At 29.9% G+C, this 23,609-nt stretch overlaps 2 protein-coding genes across 4 annotated transcripts; one reads left to right on the top strand and one right to left on the bottom strand.

Annotated features, from left to right (window-relative positions):
- Positions 1-2,314: 2,314 nt before the first annotated feature.
- LOC122521382 (KAT8 regulatory NSL complex subunit 2) lies at positions 2,315-5,662 on the bottom strand. Of its 2 annotated transcripts, none has more exons than XM_043642062.1 (9): positions 5,256-5,661; positions 4,675-4,921; positions 4,396-4,577; positions 3,956-4,124; positions 3,406-3,569; positions 3,173-3,309; positions 2,985-3,107; positions 2,757-2,897; positions 2,315-2,664 (listed from the first exon to the last, which is right to left on the bottom strand). In XM_043642062.1, the coding sequence occupies exons 1-9, from the start codon at positions 5,278-5,280 to the stop codon at positions 2,416-2,418; spliced, it is 1,437 nt and encodes a 478-aa protein (XP_043497997.1). In that variant the 5' UTR covers positions 5,281-5,661; the 3' UTR covers positions 2,315-2,415. The 2 variants fall into 2 exon arrangements, with proteins under 2 accessions (XP_043497997.1, XP_043497998.1); XM_043642063.1 differs by having other exon boundaries at positions 2,538-2,681; positions 5,256-5,662.
- A 219-nt stretch (positions 5,663-5,881) lies between these two features.
- On the top strand, positions 5,882-22,038 carry LOC122521381 (cyclin-T-like). 2 transcript variants are annotated; one of them, XM_043642060.1, is made up of 10 exons: positions 5,882-6,021; positions 6,120-7,666; positions 9,992-10,196; positions 10,273-10,290; positions 10,447-10,570; positions 10,653-10,698; positions 11,570-11,660; positions 11,818-12,018; positions 12,155-15,100; positions 21,689-22,038. In XM_043642060.1, the coding sequence occupies exons 2-10, from the start codon at positions 7,521-7,523 to the stop codon at positions 21,758-21,760; spliced, it is 3,849 nt and encodes a 1,282-aa protein (XP_043497995.1). In that variant the 5' UTR covers positions 5,882-6,021; positions 6,120-7,520; the 3' UTR covers positions 21,761-22,038. The 2 variants fall into 2 exon arrangements, with proteins under 2 accessions (XP_043497995.1, XP_043497996.1); XM_043642061.1 differs by lacking the exon at positions 10,273-10,290 and having other exon boundaries at positions 5,884-6,021.
- Positions 22,039-23,609: the final 1,571 nt, after the last annotated feature.

Genomic DNA, 23,609 nt, shown 5'->3' with positions numbered 1-23,609 from the left:
ATTATTCGATATTATATAAATTTCTATTTTCTATGAAATTATCTTTTCTACGTAACAATTATACGAAACGAGTAAATACAGTTTGCAAATTGTATTTACTTGTAGTCTCGCAATAATACTGGATATTTATCATTGCGCCTACCTTCGCACTTTAATAAATTCTTAAGCGTTTCATATAAGATTTAAATACTTAAAAATTCCTAATTTCAAATGTTTTTGTTTAGCATTATGTTTTTAACATCGAATGATATTAGTAAGAATATAATTAATTTTTTTCTAATCGTGGGTGGGGGAGGGGATCAAATCCAAACCAAATATCCAATTTATTAAAAAATAATCTCACGTTTATCACACATATTCGCAATCATTTTAAATCGTTTATTTATTCAATTACAACGTAATCATTTTCATTTTATTTCAGTATTGAGCAAATGTTTTATTTTTTCACTACACCGGTGCTCATATATATACCATTATTTGCATATTTTTTATTTTTACATGTAAACTGGCTTTAACTAATAAAAATTAACTTTAGCCGTGAGATAGATCAAGAATGGTAGCACAAATAATCAAATGAAATAACGATCAAGTAAAACGAATAAAAATATTATTTTTATTTTTCAAAGATACCATCCTAGATTGCATTTATTTATTAAGTTTTTGCGTAAATTTACTGGGAGGAAAAAAACCAAACCTGTTAATTACTGTATTAAAAAATGTATAACGTCATTGTTTGCCTATCATCACATAAATTTAAAGTTACAATACTGAAAATCTAATATTTTGATAAATTCATGTTATATCTGAATTTCATGAAAAACAAAGAAAACAGAATTTTATATGTAGTAACATTAATCGCATATTAAAAATCGAATAATTATCATCAATCTTTATAGAAATAAGAAAAGAGAAAGAGCTAGCTATGATTATTTATATATCTGCGGGCTATTAATCATCCGAAACAAGAAAAGTCTGTAGTGATATCAATTTAAACGTTTAAAAAATAGACTTAATATACCTTACTGTATATTTAATATTTACTTTCAAACTATGCTTTCTTTTTTACTTTGATAAAAAAAAATGTCCCACCAATAAAAAGTGTAGAAACAATTTTTGAAAGAGCTTTCTATATGAGATTATAATTAAAAGTTATTAAGATATTAAACATATTTTATTTTAATTTATTATGAGAGGGCATAAATGTGTGCTACAATATTATTTAATATAATTACCACCTAGTATAATGTGCATAACTGTCATAAAGTTATAAATGAAAATTTCAATGATACACATGTATAACATAGAAATTTCTCACTTACAGTTCATCACTCCTTTATGAACATGTATACCATTGAAAAAAATGTCACACGTCACATGTATCTATCAACAACGCTGTAAGGTTTAGCAATTAAATAAATTTAAGCACATATTGTACGCGGTCATAATTGCTGTGATACTACCTTCTATTGTATAGTACTATTTGTATATAAAATATGCATGCGTGTAAACTTATGCCTTTGTACTTCACTTTCACAAATATGATTTTTGACTAATATTATTGATATCTTTGTTTTATAAAGAAACGAACAGAATTCTTTTATTAAACATTCAATTAACGATATATATTTCAAATATTTATTTATCAAAAATAATTTCCATCTAATCAAATGATTATTTTAATAATTTGACAGTATCAATAATAAATTAAATATATAGATGTATTCGTGTATGAGTTTGATACAAATTTATAAAGAGAAATATGTAAGTTTCATCGATAATGTATAGTATTTTTCATAGAATTGTCCTAATCGTTTTATAAAGCGATCTGTTTGAATATATGCAAACAATTAATTAAACAAATTAGAGCTTCAGCAAGTTTTATGGTAAAATTATTTAATAATTTGTAACATCACTTATATAAATATAAAGATAAATAACGTCTCTAAATCAGTGTACGTGTATGTGTGTATGTATATGTGTATATAATAAGTAATAAATGAGTAAATAATATACTCACTTTCACAGATAACACGCAAAACAAATATGTTGATAAAGAAAGGTACTTTCTTTCTTTTACGTCTTATAAAAAAATCGAAATCGATTAAATACCAGAGCTAAAATTAAATTTAACTTTTAATACACATTTGTAATAATTTATTATCATATTTATTAATTATATATATACATTTATTAAAACTATACTTATCGATAGAAATCTGTACAAACTTAGTAGTGAATGTAAACAACATTTGCTGCTAATAAAACCAATGATTTAAGTTGAATCGCAAGAGCTTGTTCGCTTTTAAATAAATCAAATTGTTATGTCGTTAATTATAAAGGATAAAACCAAAATATATGCTTAATATGAATGTTATATAATACAATAATGATTTCGAATTAATAGAAAAAATCATGTCACATGGAAACTAGTTCATCTCTATCACTCATTTGAGCTGATAAACTGAATGCTGTATCAGTACTAGCTTCGCTATTCAAACTTTCATTGAACGTTGGTTTTATATGACTAGTATCGTTCATTTCTCTCATTAATCCAGCCATATCGTCGTCTGGATCTATTTCTTGAGTTTCCCCAACTACGTCAATTTCCATGGATTGATTATCAATCATTGAAAGTTCTTGTGTGGTGGATTTTTCTTCTTCGAACTAATAAAAAAAATATCCTTTAGGATAAAAATATAAACTATAATAAATACATTGCTAGAGAGTATTAATATTAATTTATAGTATCGGCTTACTTTCATCGGCTCTAATTTACATGGTGGCGGTAAATTCATATGGAATATACAATTAGAATCATATATGACTGGTATAGGCTCATGACATTCAATGTCGGCATGCACCGCGCCGCAAGCTTTGAATAGAACTTGATGTTGATCCTGAAAAAGAAACGTAAATGATTCTTTTATCATCATTTTATTATTACAACTATGATTTGTTAAATGAAGTTAAGATTAAAATAATACTTTAAGAATGTGTTTACGACAGTGCTTAGCAGAAGGCAGTGTTCTTTCCCCACATTTTACACCGCCTTCTGTAAATATGCATTTGGATACATTCGGTTGTTTCTGCGTTGGTCCCTCTGATACCTAAAATATTAACATTTATAAATAACTTTACGAAATTTTAACTTTATTAAAAATATTTGATTTACCTGTGCTCTGCGCTCTACAGATTTTTTATAAAGTACAGCTTCTACGCCGCTACGTCTATGATATCGATTTAATGCTTTCAATTTTTCATAAATCTTCTTTTCCTTAGCCGTTTTCTTAGGTTGATCATGTATACTACCTGTATAGGTAATTAATATTTCATTTAACTTTTCATTGCTGTATATTTTCTATCTGTTTAAAGCTTTACAAAACTTTCATTGTTTCATTTACTTACACACGGTTTCTTTTTCTTTTTTCAAAGCGTGTAAATATTTACGTCTCTTTTCTCTCAATATATATTGCAATCTTCTAAATTGATCAATGTAAAGAGACTGAAGGCGTATTAATTTCTCTCTAGTAATATAGATAACTTCCTCTGCAGTAAATATCCCAGCATGCCTTAAAAAATGAATACTAATAATTTAACAAGTAGATAGTATCTTATTCTTTGCATAAAGCCACTACCACGAAATGATAGAAGTCAACAAAAACACAAGTAATTACCTACAGTTTAAAAAAGATGATATAAAAAATAAATTGAGATGTTTAATCTATTAGATATATATACGTGTTACCGTGCAACTGTTAAATTCAATTAATTTACGGAATAACTAGGTGTTTTAACAGGTGAGTATAGTTATTTCATAAATTAACATATTTCACTTTTTGACAGTAAAATATATAAATCGATAGGTGATGGCACAAGCTGAAGCATGCTAGCGTACATAATATAATAGATCTTTTTGTAAAAAGATTGATTCTTAAACATACCAACATAAACTTACTTCAATGGATCTTCTTGTGGGCTATGTAAACTTTCATTATCGCTGTCATCAAGACAAGCATTTTTTAAAGTATCACTTACTGTTGTAGGTTCAACGTCACTATCGGAGGAGCTAGCATAATCTAAAATATCACACCCACTTGCGTTTACTCTATAAGCGTCGATTTCGTCTAAAAATAAAAGTTTGATATCTATATATTATGTATTAGATTAAATTTAGTTTATGACATGCATACGATTAATTATTTCAATGCAAAGGACGAAGTTTACACAAATACAAATAATTTCTAGTTCATAACATAATGAAATATCATAATAACTTAATTTATTCTTCTAAGAAATTATAAATTAAATCTTTTTAGGAAAGTATTGTATATTATAGCTAATAATACGAGTACAAAAATCTTTGAGTGTAAAGAATTAAGTCATGAAAATACTTACTAAAGGGGTCTAATGCTTTAACTTTATTTTCTTCATCTTCTGTATCTTCTGTACTCGAGTCAGCTGGCTTCACATAGTGGCTCAAATTTAAGAGCAATATTTCAGGTGTTTGCGGTAATGAATGACGTGATGTCGATTTAATGCGGGCAATTTGTGCTTTCCTAGTATGTTCCATGCAATAACTAATGAAAAAAAGTTTTGTTTATCAATATTTTTCTTAATCTACGATGATATGAACATAATATGAGCTTTTATTAATATTATATACAACAAACTTACGAAATATCTCTTTTATCAAGTTTTGGTGCCGGATTCTGACATTTTCTTCCGTTAGAATTATAAATAAAAGCGCATTGTTTAAAAGGAGCATTTGGATCTTCAAGAATATGCTTCAAACAGTATGAATATCCTTCATGACACGGTTGTAAACATTCAAACGATCCATACAAACATTTACGTGTTTTAGTAGATGGCTTTATTGTTGAAGAAGACATTGTAGACTTTGGAATTCGAAACATAACTCGCTCTGAAAACATTTCAATGAACATTAGATTCTATTTGTAAGAAAAAATCTTAAATTAATCTTTGCATTAATCTTTCAATAATTTTTTTAGTTTCATTCATACTTTTTCATTTCAATGCAGAATTCAAATTTAGCGCCATAACACAATATAAAGATGGAGTATAACATACAAGCTAGGTAGAAACAATATAGAAAATGTGTATAAAGGATAAATTTTATAATATAAAATATTGCAATTCTGAACCTCTTAGCTATATGAGCATAATATAAGAGATACTTTTCAAAAATAATTTGAATGAAAAAAATTGATAATAAATGACGTTCGACAAATACATACGTTCGGTGTGAGAATTCATCGCCATTTTGTAGAAATCGTTTTATGAAATTTCACTTATGTTACACACAAATATTGATAGAATGATACAATAAACAAATATTTTTCACGATGATATTGAAGCATCAATTAAACATTAAATCGAAGTACTGAAACAAAAAGTTCCGTTTTATCACACGTTTATCTTGGTCAAATTGGACTTTCGTAAGAGAGAATGTCAACGGTAATGCTAACGATTTGATTATTATTTTCCGAGTTCAAAAGAAAGTTTATTTTGTAACACAAACAATCGTATTGGTCATTGAGATGAGTCACCGTTCAAATATTTTAATAGTTTTATAATTACAATGTTTATTAGAATATAATAGATGGACTTTGCGATAAGAATTGCATTTATCTATAAAACTATTTACTTTTCATATAAGAAATGACGTCATCTCCGGGAATTCGAATAACTAATAACACACGAAAACTATGCGACGTTTATTGTATGTTTACGATCTATCTTAATAATAAAAACGAATAAATAAGAGTTGTTGACAAATTTAAGGGAAAATAATAGAAACAAGTAAATAAGAACAAAATTAAGGAAAAAGTACAAAGTTCAAGAGAAAATAATATAAGAGAACATTTTCGTGCCGTAAAGTTGGCTGCTATAAGATTTCTTGATCGAATAGCTGGGTGTTGACACATCCAGGTGGTTAGATAATCCACGCGGTCGTGAAAGAATAAATTGAGACAAATTTTTAAGTCGATCGTTCTTTCTACGGTAATTATTATCAATAATAATTATAGAAAAACATGCCGTCGATATATTACAATATTACGGAATAGGTTGTCACACTAATATTTTCCTTACCGTTGCAGTTAAAAGAATGTGTTTGGAAAGCCATGCTACGAGGTTATCTTTATCCTCCTCTCTTTTCCTGCGTATTTCTTGAAACGAACGTTATATTTTATTCAAAAGAAAATAAGCTTTTGAACAAAAAAATGATTGACAGCCGAAGGTAACGATTTTTTTTATAGAATAACTGGAATGTTAAGAATACAGAAAAGGAGAAATCGAATTTATGGGAAAAAAAATTTCCAAACAAACAAACGAACGAACGAGCGACCGATGGCCGAAGGGAACATTTATTTTGAAAATGAGGAATTCTATGGATCTGGAATACTAAAGACTGTAGACATCCTTTTCAAAGAATAGAAATTCTTGGAAAATTAACAAAACCTACGAATAGTTTAGGTCTGTTCCTAGTTTATATGAATGGGGCTCAGGAGATGTCACAGGTCAGTTTTTATGAATGCATTCGGATTTTTTTTTTATCTAGGAATGACTATAAAAACGTTCATTAATCCTTAACACATGTTTCAAAATGTGCTTGAAAGGAAGGACTGAACAATGGTTCACAAAAGGTACCTACAAAATTTCTATCTCAGCAAGCTACTCAAAACCATTTGTTGTCATGGTTGAAAAACTTTCTTAAAAATACCATTACAAAATATTCTTGTCGAAAATCCTATGGAAAAATCCTATGGAAAAATCCTAAAGAAAGAAGTTACCTTCGTAGGTAGTACGAAGTAGATTTCGTAGTAGGTTTCGTAGTAGGTTTCGTAGTAGGTTTCGTAGACGACCATAGGACAGTCGGTATTTTGTTTTCAACGAAGCTCGAGTTAAGTCTCATCATCGTTAACGCTAACGTTCTAAAACGTTATTTTTCTTATTCCAAAGAAGACTAGAACATCGTCGATGGAATATATCGAACATTGATTTCGAAAAGTGTTCGAATTGAACATATTTTCCAGTGAAACGGAAAAATAGACTTGTAAAGACGAATAAAATCACGGACGGTTAACCATATTTTATAAAGATGTGTAATTGACGGTACGTTATTAAAAGTAAATTAAATATATACTTTCTAAATTAGAAGAATATTTGTTTACTGATAACGTGTAATAGTGTAGTGTTGGGGGGAGGGGATAGTGGTTAATGGTTTGGTGATTAGTTATTTAGTGCAAGTACTCGAAGAGTGAACATGTGGAAAAACTAAAACTAAAAACATTCGAACCGTGTTTGGCGCCTATGCGCGTGTGATTTCTCGCGATTCGTTTTGAGTAACGTGAAGTTGGACACGTATCTTAATTCGACTTTCGATATACCACCTTAAAATCGCAGAATTCGACGCCATTGGGTCGTCCACCACGCGCGACTAAGCCAACGACGTGAAGTCAGCTGCATTGCTTTAGTGCCCGAGTTGTGTGTACATATAAATGGCGGCTGACGAAAAATGGTATTTTACAAAAGAACAGCTAATAAACACGCCGAGCAGAAGATGCGGCATCGATGCAGATAAAGAACTAAGTTACAGGCAGCAGGCCGCCAATTTCATCCAGGACATGGGCCAGCGACTCGTGGTGTATCCTTTTTAGAAAAATGATTGCGTGCTTTTTCCTTTGCCCCCTCGACTCCGCACCTCTTCTCATCTCTTATACGTGTAGTTTTGTCCTATCGGTTTATACGCATCTTATACCCTTTTCCCTATATTTTGTCTACCCTACGAATCATATTTTATCCTTTTTATCGATACTTAAAGTTCATATTTATTTCTCATAGCGATAAAGTTAACGATAAGTCGATTCATTGAATATTTCGTTAGATGCGACGAGACTGTTTCTTTTCCCCCCTCGCGAATTCCCTCGAACTCGTGAAATGCGACGTGTTATAAACATGTGTGTGACGTGCGAGAGGACGGAGGTCACGCATCCTAGTCTCTTCTTCTTTGCCTTGTTTATCCATATTGAAATTTTTTGCCTATCGCGAGATATTTATTTTGTTTTTCTTCTCCTTCTTGATATGCGCGGAATATCAGTCTTGTCGTGACTGTTGTTAATACAACATTGGTTATATCATCGAGTTCTCTCAATAATCATGCGAAATTAAAAGCAACGGCATGAAACAAGGCCATGTCGAGATTACATTGTTTGTCCTGGACCAAGTTTAACAGTAGTACCAACCAATGATTATGTTTCTGCTGTTTTATCCTTACGCAAGTATGGACTTTTTAATTCTATTCTACCGCAGCTGCTGTTTTACACTTGTCTTTAAGATGCAAGAAGGATTGCGAGCAGGATTTATCGGTTCCTTTTACCATTCAATCGAGCTAACTTTCTTAAGCGTCTATGTTTAATCATCTAATAGTTTCTTTATTTATTTTATTGTTATCATTAAAGTTAATGCTAATTAATGTTTCTTCGATAGAGAAATATCACCATTGCTAATCATTCGATCATATACTATTATTTGTCTTACATGTCGATGAAATTTCTATATGCTATAGAGATAGATTCTTTTTAGATTACATTCATATGATTTATTGAAAAAAATTAAGGAAAATTTAATTCTACGAAGAAGTATAACTACAAGTCTCAAAGAACAATCAAATTTTTCTTATTCTCAAACCATATAATAGGAAAAATGATAAAGATATGAATATTCTACTTTAAAAATAAATTTGAGAGCAGTACTCTGAATATTTTTACCGATTTCTGGATACTTATACTAACACTTTTTCCATAGGATCATTCTAAGTCGGAAATAGTTTGCATTAAGTTTTTTCTTAGATAGGTACAATAGATTAAATACAGCGTAATATTTTATAACAATTCTTTGTTTATATATCGTTATTAAGTAGAACAAAATTTCAGTTTTGTATCATATAACTTATTATACTTATTGTTTCACTCTTAAGTAAATGTATTGTATTAACATTCGATGTAAACGAGCTGATAGTATCAAATTAAATATTTATGCTACAGTTTTGTATTTACATTTTAAAGTAACTGTATTATTTTCTAATTTTTATAAAATATAAAACAGTAAATGCATTTTAATAAGTTTTTGAAATGTTTATTATATTGCTGTTTACGTCTTAAAAAATTTTTTATCGATGAAATCAAACCTGTACGTAATAAAAGATTGAAGAAGTTCTAAACATTCAGAATAGCGATTACCTAAAAATTTTTTCATTTCTTCACGAGTACTTTTATAATTTGTTAGATCTGTATAGATTAAATAGAAAATTAATTTCATTATTATACTGAAATAATTTGAAATATTAAAAATGTAATATATATATGTATATATATTACATACATATATATATATACATATATAGATTAAATAAATTATTCTTAATATAAACGAATATTGTATTTCTTAGCGTTATGATTTAGTATAATACAATAATCTACATATAATATTAATTTCATAATTTCTGGTTAAACTATCCTTGTAAATATATAAAAAGTAAATATTAATGACACCATTTATTTTTTTAAGATGTTATCGTATCGAATCCTTTAAAAATTTTATATCATATTAGTATTTTGGATATATTATTTTATTTTCTGCTATATTTATAAAATATAACGTTATTTAAGTGTATAACATTAGCAATTTATGCAATTAGATATAAATTTGATAAAGTCAAAGATTTTTTTACTTTCATTGATTTACTATAGAAGCTTAGTAATTTGATACAATCTTTCTCGCAACTTCTTTTACTATTATTATTTATATACTCGTATATATACACTTATATATTTTTGGTTGGTACTACATGTTAAGTCTCTGATATCAGATACAAACAATGCCCTTTTTTTGTTCAAATTAATGAAAAGTGATGAGTTTATAAATAGGCATTACCAGGAAAATATAATTTTTCTTAACTTTAAATATATAGCACACAATTATGCATCAACACTGCAATAGTTTATATGCACAGGTTTTACGTATTCCATTCGCTATCACAGTTTCACAGAAATTCCATTGCTGCAGCAGCCTTGTTTTTAGCAGCGAAAGTCGAAGAACAACCACGCAAACTAGAACATGTCATCAAAATGGCATACATGTGCTTACACCGAGAACAGCCACCCGATAGATCTGAGGTTGGTATTCGAATTTGTTATCCAAATATAAGTAGTAACGTATTCGTTAAATCGTCATTCTCTTTGTAACGATCAGCCACCCGATAGATCTGAGGTTGGTATTCAAATTTGTTATCCAAATATAAATAGTAACATGTTCGTTAAATCGTCATTCTCTTTGTAACAATCTTACATTTATCTACATTTATTTTTAATATCCCATTTTTTATTTTTTAATTTCCACTTATTCACAAGTATAATTTTATTGCAGCAATACCTTGAACAAGCTCAAGATTTGGTATTCAATGAAAATGTCCTGTTACAAACATTGGGGTTTGATGTTGCTATTGATCATCCTCACACACATGTTGTTAGATGTTGCCAACTCGTCAAGGGTAAGTTCACGTTTGTGTTTATTGGTAAATTATATTTTTATGTTGATTTGTATTTTATTAATAAGTGGTTATTATTTTTTAGCGAGCAAAGACCTAGCTCAGACGTCCTATTTTATGGCATCTAACAGGTTTATATATTTCTTTACTCTTTTTATCAATTAAATAATTATTGATAGAAAGTGTATTTCCATGTCAAGTTCGTCAACAATAGCCACTTTCATGGTTACTTTACTTATTATAATATTGAAAGTCAAATGAACATATTTGGAAATCAATAACTGATAGTTGATAAAAAGATTAAAAATATCTATATATTTTTTATTCAATTATATGTTCATTTCCTTTCATATACGAGTAGTATCTTTAAGTGGAAGTCTTGTTTGACGGGTCTGATTTTTACAAAAATTTAATTATTTAAAACGTGTTTTATATTATGAAAGAAGTATATGGATTTTTTGACAATAAATTAATTATTTTATAAATTTTTAGAAAGTACTTTGCTGAACCGAAAATTGGCTATATTTGGCTATATAATTATAATATATAATATATCATAATATAATTATATTATGAACGATTGCATGATATATGTTATAACTATAATTACATGTAACTTGACATTTGAGGAAATCTAAAGATTAAATGATAATAATACATTTTATTTTTTAAATCATTGCACTCTTATAGCACATATGTGATATTGTATCATGTTATATGGCACTTTTACTTATATAAGATATTTATTTTATAGAGCGTAAACAAAAATGTAATATTATGATATAATTATATATTCTGACACAATAGAGTTTGCTTCAATTAGAAATAACTTTCAAATAAAATGTATGATTTTTAAATAAGTTAATTATGTTATAATATGGTTCCAAGTTATTTTTACTTTTTAACATAGTTTTTTAGTACATGATATGACATTTTATTTGAAAATTATTTTGTATAATAATAAAATTACTGAAAATTAATTAGCAATATCATTTTTTTCAGCTTGCATTTAACAACCATGTGTCTGCAATACAAACCTACAGTAGTCGCCTGTTTCTGCATTCATTTAGCATGCAAATGGTCCAATTGGGAGGTAATAATATATACATTTTTACATTGTTTTACTTTAACTATCTATTTGCGATTATTTGTAATGATAAAAATGCATCATATGAAATAACTGTACTTTCTTTTTATATAACGAAGGAAAAATGTGAGATATATTATTATTTGTATTTCTTTTATTACAGATACCTCAAAGTAATGAAGGGAGGCATTGGTTCTGGTATGTTGATAAAACTGTTACTTCAGATCTACTCCAACAACTTACTGCAGAATTTCTACATATATTTGATAAATGTCCATCAAGATTGAAAAAAAAAATTATGAGCATTTCCGCTAATCAAAGCCCGAGTATAAATCACCAAAATGTATCTAATAATTCATTATTTGTAAGTATTTCTATACGATGATTTATTTTTGTAAATGAAAGAAGGATATTATTTTCGTTTAAATTTTGTGCTATTATACAAATTTGTTCTTTTCAATGGAATATATTTAAATAAAAAATATTTGATGTTTTTATAGGATGCCGAACCACGTAAAGTTCCATCTCCAGCAACTGCGGCTGAAGGAGGACCAACATTTCATTCTAATCGGCCGCATCATTCCGAAAGACAAGAAGAAAGGAGACAACTTCCTTCAACAAGTGCAAGACCACCTGTTGATTACCGTGAATATAAAGAGAAAAAAGAACGTGAACGTTTAGAGAGAGAAAAGGCACCAACTCCATCTACGAGTAGTCAAAGTCATGCAGTTGACATTAATAAGCATCATTCTTCACACCATCATAAACCTGTGCCTGGAACCAGCATGCCTAATAAGCATTCCGTGCCACCAGGGCAAAAATCTACATTGCATCATAATCATCATCATAGACAAGAGATAAAAGTTAATCAACCAATACAGCAAAGACATTCTACCGGCAACCAACCGCGAGAATCTAATCGCGATCCTAGTAGACAGAGGATAGCAAGGGAATACAATTCTAGCAGTAGTTCAAATACTAATAGTTCAGTGCACTCTCACGGCGGTCATATTCTACATCAAACAAAAGATGCAAATACAGACAATGCTTTACCAGATAATACATCACACAGATCTGACGTTGCTACATTACAAGACAATCTCAGTAATAATAATCACAATTTACAGAGGTTAAGTACAATGGATGGAAAACATCAACCACACGATAAAAGGGTTTATGATCCTAGGCATAAACCTGTAGATCATAAAAAAGATGGAGAACAGAAAGCTTATAATAAATATCCCGACTCGTCAAGAGATAGACAACGGAAATCTGATTCTTTGGAACAGAGATCCGAAGAAGTAAGAAAACTTATAGAAAAACCCTTACCGTATCCAAAAACAGCATTGGATGTACAACATGCTGCCAACATACAAAAATCTTCTTATCATGGTAAATATAGTCAACCGGATAAACTACAGGGAAGCACCAGTGCATTCGTAAGTGATATGAAATCAACTGCTATGCCTCAAAATACATTCACTCAAGAAAAATCTCCAACTACCCTTGTATCTTCTTTATCACAAATTCCTCAGAAAAGCATATCTTCTAAGTCTATAATAAGTCAACATTCTGCTTACGGTGTTTCGCAAACATTAAAAGATTCCATCAAGAATGGAAACTCTCAATCCTCGTGTTTAACGCCTTTGAATAATATAGATGACCCAAAAGCTGAAAAACGACCGCGACATGAAGAATCGATCGATCAACAACAAAATTTATTGCCAACACCAGTGACCAAACACAAATCGTTGTTTAGCCCAGAAAAAGTGCAAATAAGTCGAGAGTCTCACTCTCAGAGGCCTAAATCGAAACAAAAAACGCCACCTTCGGCCGTTAAAGTTCCTAAACAAGACCGTGCACCAGAGACATTAACCGGTCTTAATTTGGCGACATCATTCACGAGTCCACCAAATTTACATCAAACTGATATGATGACGATGAAACGTTCAGGTAGCGATTTGTCAGGGACGTCTCATAAAAGACATCGAACAATAAGTTCTAGTGAGAATGAATCCCAAGTGAAAGGGAAAATAGAGGATATACCAAGTTTAGAGGTCATGAAGATGCATAGTAGAGTACCAGAAATTATCCAGCCAATTAGAGATAATCCTTCATCGAATGGTAGAAGTATTTCGGTATCTAGTGAATTACAACCACCGGAATCAATTAAACCATTTGAATCAGAGTCTCGTTTTAGTACTATAGCTACTATGGCTACAAATGGGTTGGATGCAGGTATTGAGACTCAACAAGTGCAAATGGAATATTTATCACCAATGAAATCAGCTCAAAGTATAAGTGCTCTATTGCAAGAACCTTTAGCTCCATTGCCATCTTTACTGCAGGGTATGCAGCAATTTAGTCAAATAACATCACAACAGGCACATCAAGAGCAAGTTGTTCAGCAAGAGCAGCAACAGCAGTCTCAACAGTCATCACAACAACAATCACAGATGCAATTACAAATGCAAGCACAGACAATTCAGCATCAACATCAACAGTCGCATCAACAACAACAGCCCATAACATCTCATTCATTGTTACTTCCTAATAGTCAATTAGCAGTACAAACACAGTGTATGACACTGCCTTCGTCAATGACTGAAACGTCAGTAGTTTCAACGGTTGACATCAGTGTTCTTTCTGCTCCAGTGCAGACTAATACAGATGGAATAGTTCAAACTGTACCAACAACGACGTTACAGCCAGTAGTGGCGGCAGTGATTGAAGAAAAGAGAACAGAACATCATAAAAGCGAAAAGAAAAAGAAGAAAGAAAAGCACAAACACAAGGATAAAGAGAAGAGCAAAGAAAAGCATAAACATAAACACAAGGATAAAGACAAGGAGAAACATCGTGAAAAAGACAAGGAGAAAAATGAGGAGACATTAGCAGCCGCACCTATCAAAATAACAATACCCAAAGAGAAGTTAAATCTCAGTGGTGAAACTGCTGTTACAAGTGGTGGTACTGTTGTTATACCGGAGAAAAACAAATCACCTCAAGGTACAGGTTTGAAATTAAAAATTTTAAAAGATCGACTGAAGAGTGCTGAAAGTATACCAGGTACACAGGCTCAGCCGGTGCCACAAGCACCGTTAAAAATGAAAATACGAACAGACGCAATATGGAGAAGTTCGACGGGTAGTGCACCAGTAACGACGACAAGCGCCTCGACAATTGGTAGTGTGCCGGACTATTCTGGTGAAAATCGGAAAAGAGAAAGGACCGATGCCAATGAGAGCGCATCAAACGTGTTTCAATCAGCAAAAAAACAACAGCACTATCATAACTATCACCATCATCATCAACATCAACAACAACAGCAACAACAACAACCACAGTCACAGCAGGTTTCATCAATGGTTGCCGGTGGTCACGGTCAATACCGTTCCGGAGAAAGGCAGAATGGCAGGCACTATAGTTCAGGCAGCAATAACAAGGTACGTGGAGGTGGTAGGGGCGGCCGCCAGTATGTCAAGGGTGGGCCACCACCAAGATCGGCTGGCAATTTTGGTATAGCTGGTAAACGAGACAGCTACTATCAGAAAGATACTCCCTATAATCAAACCAATGTCCATCGTCCTTCAAAACACCATTCATCCAATCATGCTAATACCTACAACAGGGCTGCTCCTATTGTTCAAGTTAACTCATGTTTTACTAACTTTGGAAATTACCCACCACCGCCCTCGATATACACTCCTGCCACCGCCGCCGCCGCCACCGCTGCTACTGCTAATACCGGATACATGTATAAACCTGCTTTAAATTGTTACCAACCATATCAACAGCAGTATTCCATGTATCCGGTAAGTAATGTTATAATGACATCGGACGGTGTCATCGATACGTCTGTTCCACCACCCTTTTTACTTTCCAATTGTCAGACTTCCTTCGTACCACCGACTCATCAATCGAATGTGCCTGTTCAACAAGTATCCAATAATCCACCCCCGTTACCAGTCGGACCACCCCCCAATTCTCCTCCACCACCACCACCACCACCCCCCGAGTAGTTACGATTGCACTCAATTTGTCTCTTATCCTGTAGTGGATTTGATATCTTTATGAGTTAGTGATTTATTCATAAAAAAAAAGTAATTTTTTTTTTCAATCCGTTATCCGTGCTTGTCAGTAAAAGCTTTTTAATCGAAGTCCCAGATATTTTTTTTATATATATTTTTGATATATATCTTTGATATATTTCGTATTACTTCTATTCATAATCCAATATAAGATTGAAGATATCATATCTTTTAACCAATTTTATTCTATTTCGTTTTTATTTACGGTATTGTATCTATGTTAGGATCACGGCATAGCACGGATAATTATTTTGTAGAAATTTTCTGTCATTTTTTATGGAAGCAGTAAATCTTCTGCTTGCCTCTGTCATCCTTTGATTTTCCTAAAGTTTGTGAATGGTAGATGTAGCAGCATGGCATCGTACGATATCTCTCTCTTTTACCTACTGTTATATACTACCACATCTATCTTTTCACTTTTGTACATGTAGAGTATATCTTTTTAGAATAATTTGCCAGCATATATATGACTTCTTCATTAAAAGTATATATAGACAAATGATTATTATTCGATTTGAAGATAATCATTCAAAGAAACATTGACAACAATGGGTAGATAATTACAAACGTGGGATTTCATTCGATGAAAAGTTTTCTAAAGATATAACAGCAAACATGAATACCGAATATTAAAAGAATAAAAGAAAAAAAAAAAAAAAAAAAAAAAAAAAGATAAAAAAAAATACTTTAGAAAAAGAACATATACCTTTAGGTTTTCGATCATACTTTGCAATAAAAAATTCATGTTTGCTTTGATAAATAATTACTTGTTGGTCGTGATAATGATTCAATTAATATAAATACTTGATTTTATTTTTAGCTTCATTTTAAATTCATTTTCTTTCCTTCGGGGTTTTTGTTTATTTTTTAGTTTTTTCTTTTTTTCTTTTTCGCTTCCTTTAAATTTCTTTTCTTTTTTCTTCTTTTCTTTTAATAAGATCGTAACATAAGTTGTAAAATATTATAACATACCAAACACTGCCAGATACGAGAAATCTGTAGTAATATTACAGGTTTATTTCATTTCGTGCTTATTTTTCATTGTTTACATAACAATAGAACGTCGGTGAAAAAAGTCGATGAAAAGAGTCGGTGAAAGAAGTCGGTGAAAAAGGTCGGTGAAAGAAGTCGGTGAAAAAGGTCGGTGAAAGAAGTCGGAGAAATTTTAAAATCTAGGTGAATAACGGCGGAGGAAGAAATAATTAGGATTCCCTTAAATTTTCTATTGATATTAATATTTTGATCAGAGGGTATGAAAAAAGGTCGATAAAAATAATTAAAGAAGAATTAACGAGCTTATATATTATTGATGAAATACTTATTGATGAAGACTTACAGATAATATTGATTATATTTAATGGATACATTTTTCCCCTTTTTTTTTGCTAGTATCGAGGGTCATCAAACAAGACAATGTTATAAGAAATACAATACATATACAATAATTAGTAAATTTAGCGTAAAAAAGGAATTAGATAATTTTTTAATAGGTCGTTTATGACAACAATTTATTTAAAAAATTATCGGTACGTAATGAAAATTAAAAATAGTAAATTAATGATTAACTAATTGATCATCAAACAAAAGTTTGAATATTTGTTTAGCAATTTACAAATTTTTAAATTTCAATCCAATTGAATTTTTCCAAATTTTAAATAGCAAATCCTGTATCTTTTATCAGTTTATGTTCATCGTTAGTGTCCATTCTTAATTCATTTGCAAAGAAGCTAATAATTAAGAAATTTCTAATTTTTTTTGTTTACTTTTTATTGTATCATGAAAAAGTATTTCTACAGACATTTTAGGCATGGTAGGAGAAAGAGAAACAAATAGAAACGGGACATTATAATTAGTAAAAAGATTATTTAAATGTTCAAATACATAACATATAAATAATTTAGATGGTAAATGTCTTTTAGAATAGTCACGTGTACTATTACGTATAAGATATTTTTTTTTTTTTTTTTTTTTTTCCTTTTTTCCCTTCTGGTTGTTTTCGTTAGCGTACTTACAAACAATTATATTAATATTCAACTATACTTTGTCCTAATTTAGTTAGTATTAACGTCCGTATAGATTATAACGATTTAATATATACATATATATAAAAAAATATATATAAATTTAATTATTTGACTGATATTTCTAAGAATTTTAATTAGAGTTTTGTAATCGAGATATATGATTGTCGAATCTATTAGTAATAATTCTATTTGTGTTCTTCAAGGAAAAGAGTTTCTATAATCGCAATGAAGTTTTTATCTTGAAGCATTAAATTGTTAGATAATAGTACCACTTTACGATACATGTTTGAAACATTTATTACTAGTGAATGAAAAAAAAGTTATTTACATACCGTGATATATATATATATATATTTATAGTCTGATCGTTAGAAAATTTGTCCAATTAGATTTTCACAGGTAAGAAATTAATTTGCAAATTAATTAATCGCGATAACGATTAAATATCTATAAAATATAAATCTTATATAAAATTTTATATAATCGATTATTTTATCCGTACGATAAAACTTTTGTTTTTGGTATTATCGATTATGTAATTTCCATATTAATTTTATTTATTTTCGATTTAGTTAATAGCATAAAGAGACAAAGCGAGCCATTTTTTTTTCTTTTTTAATTTTGATTACTCGCGTTCTAAGCTATTTGTGCAATGGAACATAGGGTAATAATAGAACAAATAATTAACTCAGGTATGTATAAAGGAAATTAAAAAAAAAGAAAGAGAGAGTGAAAATGAGAGAGAGAGAGAAAGTGAGAGGGGGAGAGAGAGAGAGAGAGAGAGTGAGTGGGAGAGAGAGGGAGAGAAAGAGAGAGAGAAAGAGAGAGAGAATGTAAATGAATCAAATAACATGCTTAATATATATATATATTATTATTATTATTATTATATTATGCATTTTTATTACTGACTGGAAATGCTTTTATGTTAAATAGCATAAATAATGTGCAATAATAGCACATTCACGAGTAATTTGAAATAATATTCATATTGTTACATAGATTATCTTTAATATGAAAACAAAAAAATTAATTAAAGAAAATACTGAACAAAACAAAAGAAAAAGATAGAAACCATTTTCTTGCAGTACAATAATTGTAATTATTATAACGACACATAAATTGCTTTCGCAATTGCAAAACGTTGATTGAAAGTTCGATCGTGAAATTAATATTGTCCTTAGTGTTATTTAATTTTATTTATTTTTTTTTTTTATTTCTTCCATGCAAATTACAGCACGAAAAAAAATTTTTTAAATAAATAAAGAAAAACGACAAAAAAAAATAATAAAAGCAAAAGAAAAAATAATAAAAGCGAAAAAAAAAATTATTAAAATATAAATAAAAACATGTTGGTTTTTGCATGGAGAAATATCAATAAATTTTTTTCCGATGGTATACATATTATTATAAACAAATGTTTTTACTTTTCTCTTGTTAATATTTTTGTGTAACAAAAATTTTTTTACCGTATTCATGTGAATGATTAATTTTGAAAAATTGAAGACATTAAGTTTTTTTCTATTTCGGAAAGAATAGAGTGAATAATTGCATATCTAGGAAAATAATTTGGAATAATGAGGAACGTTATTTTTATTTGGAGATTTAATATTTATCATTGGATCATTTTTATTATCTTCCTATATCGTACATTTGTGTTAATAATGAAAAGAAAACAAAAAATCAAAGTTCAATATAAAAAAGAGAAATTTTAAATGAAATATCATTCTTCTATTCTTTCTTAAATCGATCAAAGCTTATCATAACATTAAATTTGTTTTCTATTTAATCTGAATGTGTATTAGTGATATATAAAATATAATATTATTTTTTAAAAAGCGTTATTTAAACATTGTTGGCAGGTTAAAAAAAAAAAAAGACAAAATAATTGCTGAGGTAAATATCTATGTAGTATTTTTTGTATTCTCCGATAATAAAAAGTTATGTGAGCGAGCGAGAGAGAGAGAGAGAGAGAGAGAGAGAGTGAGAGAAAATAAAAAATATCGAAAACAAATATGGATTTAGTATAAATAAATAAAATAATTAAAATGCTCACGCGGTTGAGCAGTGATGATTTTAAGTGAGACTTTACCGATGAAAGTTTGAATTATTTAAAAATATGTAAACTTTAAGAAGGAAGAAGAAAAGAAGTTTTAATAAGAAAGTGTGTATTATAAATAATAAAATAAAAAACTAAAAAATATAATAAAAATCCCACCACCAAAAAAAAAAACAAAATGAGTACTTCAATAATATCTACACGATGTATCAATTTTATTTGTTATCGTGTATATTTTTTACCCAATTTTTTTTTTCTTATTAAGATCGTTCATTATGCTTGCAAAACCGTTTATACAGGTATTTATTGCGTTTAAAAAAAAGAATTATTAAATTGAACGTTACCATGCCTATTAAAGATGAATGATTTCGGTACGTAGATATATAATTAAAAATAAAAGAAAATATATATACCTATATAATAATGCGGCCTATCCCTCTTCTCAAATATTACTGTACTTTGTAATATGAAAATGAAGAATTATTCATTGTGGATTTTTTTCGATATATAATCGATTAATTTTAGACGACGCACAATGCAGGGATCGTACACGTCTCATGTGTTTGACCAAGAAATAAAATATATTAAAGAAAGTTTATATATATATAGATATATAGATATACGTATATGCACACACACATATATATATATATATCTCTATCTATGAATATATTTAAAAAAAAAAAAGAAAGAAAAGAAAACGGAAATAAACGTTTTGAGAAAAAGGAAACGTACCTTAGTAATTATTTTGTCTCTTTCTTCACATAATACCATAATAATATCGCACTTCGTATCGCCGCATTTCTTTATGTACTAACATATCATCACAGCTTTAGTGAATGATTTAAGAAACTTCGTGTGAAATTTTGAATTCTCTCGTTAGATGCCATACATGCATATAAATATACTATAATATATAGTTTAAAAATAAATACGCAGATATATAAATATATATATATATATAGTAGAGAGAGAACAACATGTATTTCACGAGGATTAAATAATTAGGTCGCTGTTGCTACGTTTTTTCATTTTATGGTTACGCTTGGTGTAAGGGTAAATTACAGAAATGTTCTTCAAATTGATTTATTTCCCTTCCCCGTTTTCCTTTTGTTGCTCTGTATGCGCACGCACGCACACACATTCACACACACACACACACACACAACAACACACACACATGTGTATATATACATATATATATATATTTATGTAATTAACACGTGCATGTTGTATAGGTATTTCTGTATCGTGTTGCGTTACGTACAGCAGACGCATATTACTTCCCTCCCCCACACAAACGTGTCCTCTTATTTAGTTAATTTTACTTTGTATATAATAAACGACGTCGAATTAAATTATCCCCCCCCCTCCTCCCTCCCACCGCCCCAATTTCCCTATTTTTTTCCCCATAGAAAAAATCAAAACGAATTTCATGTCACATATTCGTCTCGTTTCTTTCGAAGAATGCTTCTTTGCCATTCGTTCAAATACTCTAATATACAAACGACGCCTTTGGTACGATACGATCTTTACGAAGAATGCTTCTTTGCCATGCGTTCAAATCACTCTAATATACAAACGACGCTTTGGACGATACGATGATCTCGTTGAACTATACAGTTCCTGTTATATATTATTACCGATTAAGAGAAAGAAAATTAATTAATGAACGAATTGATGTAACTATCGTTACTATTACTTATTTCATTTATTTTCTTTTTTAATCTTTTCTACGCGCTAAAATTGAAATCACTTATTCTCGAAAGTAGAAAACAATATTTAATAAGAATTGCGTGCTCTCCATTAATCGATTAATAGATCGATAGATCGTATCTCATTGTTCGTTATTGATTTTAGGAAAGGCATACGTCCAGTCATCACAAGAGTACCAGCAAAATCTCACAAAATCAGCAAACCCACGCTACGTAGTACCGAAAAATCCGGATAAAACGGCATCAATAAGCCGACATATAATTGTTTAGGATATAAATATTTATATATATATAGATATATATAGCCTATTACATAATACATATATACATATTACTGCTCGAAGAAGTGCCCTGATCGATGTGCGTCCAGCCCGCGGAAGTCATCATCTTCCAAGTTGCATTTCTACCGCTCGAAGATGCAGAAAAGAAACCGCTCGATGCACCTAAAAACTATCGCGTAACAAACTGAAATATATATTTCGAGATTTTCACAATGATAATGTCTACAACAAGCAACGACGACGACGACGACGCAACGCCAACGCCAATGACAATGACGATGACGATGACGAGGACGATGACGATGATAACGACAACGTCATTGAAATCAAACTGAGTCTCACGAGAATGAAAAGAGCGATTTGTTGCAGATCGATTGTAAATGTGCCGAGTTGTCTTGTAAAGAGAGAGGAGAAAGTTTCTTTCATGAACGTGTGTCGTATCATCGTTTCCTGTATAATCCATTCGATGTTGGTGGTGTTCCGTTCATCTGTTGTATTTCTCTCTTCTGCGTATGCGATGATGACTTTTTTCTTTTACTTTTTATTTTTAATATACGTTTAATTAGTTTATTTCTCTCACAAACACCCACACACACACGTACCATACATACATACATACATATATACAAATAAATAAATAAACAAATCTTCTCATCCCCAAAGAGAGAAAACAAAAAGTTTATATTGACGCTTACACAGCGAAATGGACGCGTGTATAGATTTACCGTTAAAACAATGTTCACAATGTTTAATCATATTGATTCGATGCGAAGGGGGATGCTTCTTTGAAAAAAATATTATATAGAAACATTTAGAGAGAAATGAGGAGAAAAAGATAAAAGATATTCTTACTCAGGTCGAATTAGATCGCGATAGGTAATTAAGAGAAAAAAAAAAAAGCGGCTTTACTTCGTTCTAGTTCGCATACATGTCTTTTTTTTTTTTTTTTTCTGTTTTTGCGAACAGACTCGCTCTCTCTCTCTCTTCTCCTCTCTCTATCTCCTCTTTTTCTTCCGTTATTTCTTTTTCCCTATTTCTCTCTTAATCTTTCACTATTCCTTTATACATATATAAATATATATATTTCTCTTTCACTCTTCTATTATTAGTTCATTCGAATTATATATTCTCAGTTCCTCTCATTATTAAATCATTATATTTCATTGATTTCTATTAACAAATACCGAGGCTTTCAAATGAAGTTAAAAGCGCAAATATATAACTTATACGATAGCATTCAACTCCCCGTTCAAAATTAATCGAGGATACTACTTTGTAATACTCGTCGGCTTGCTTATATTTTTACCGTATTTATTGCATTTTTGATATATCATTTAATACGTACAAATATCCTTACCCTTATTAGAATATTGTATCGTTGACTTTATATATATATATATATATGTATATGTATATGTATAAAGGATTATTACAAACAATAAATCATTAGTTTAATCATCAGTTCATAAATAATACAAGAGAGTATCCTCTTGATTAGTTCTCATGGAGTGATTATTTCAATATTGTAAAGTTATATTGTAAAACTATTTCCGTCAACGTTCCGTATTGTAAGCTAACGAATGCGCTTCGAAGCCTTTTTCCGTCTCACTATTTCTCATCTTTTATTTTTTTCTTTTGTACGTCTCTTTTTCTTTCTATCCCTCTGTTTATATCTATATATATATAGATACATACATCTATAGTAATTCTCTATATAATTTCTATCTTGCACAATTATTTGCAAGAGGGTTAAATAAACACCTTGTGCTTTATTCTCAAAAGATC

This window comes from Polistes fuscatus, unplaced genomic scaffold (genome assembly GCF_010416935.1).
Source record: "Polistes fuscatus isolate 324 unplaced genomic scaffold, CU_Pfus_HIC Scaffold4, whole genome shotgun sequence".
Taxonomy (NCBI): domain Eukaryota; kingdom Metazoa; phylum Arthropoda; class Insecta; order Hymenoptera; family Vespidae; genus Polistes; species Polistes fuscatus.
This window is presented reverse-complemented; position numbering and strand designations above follow the sequence as displayed.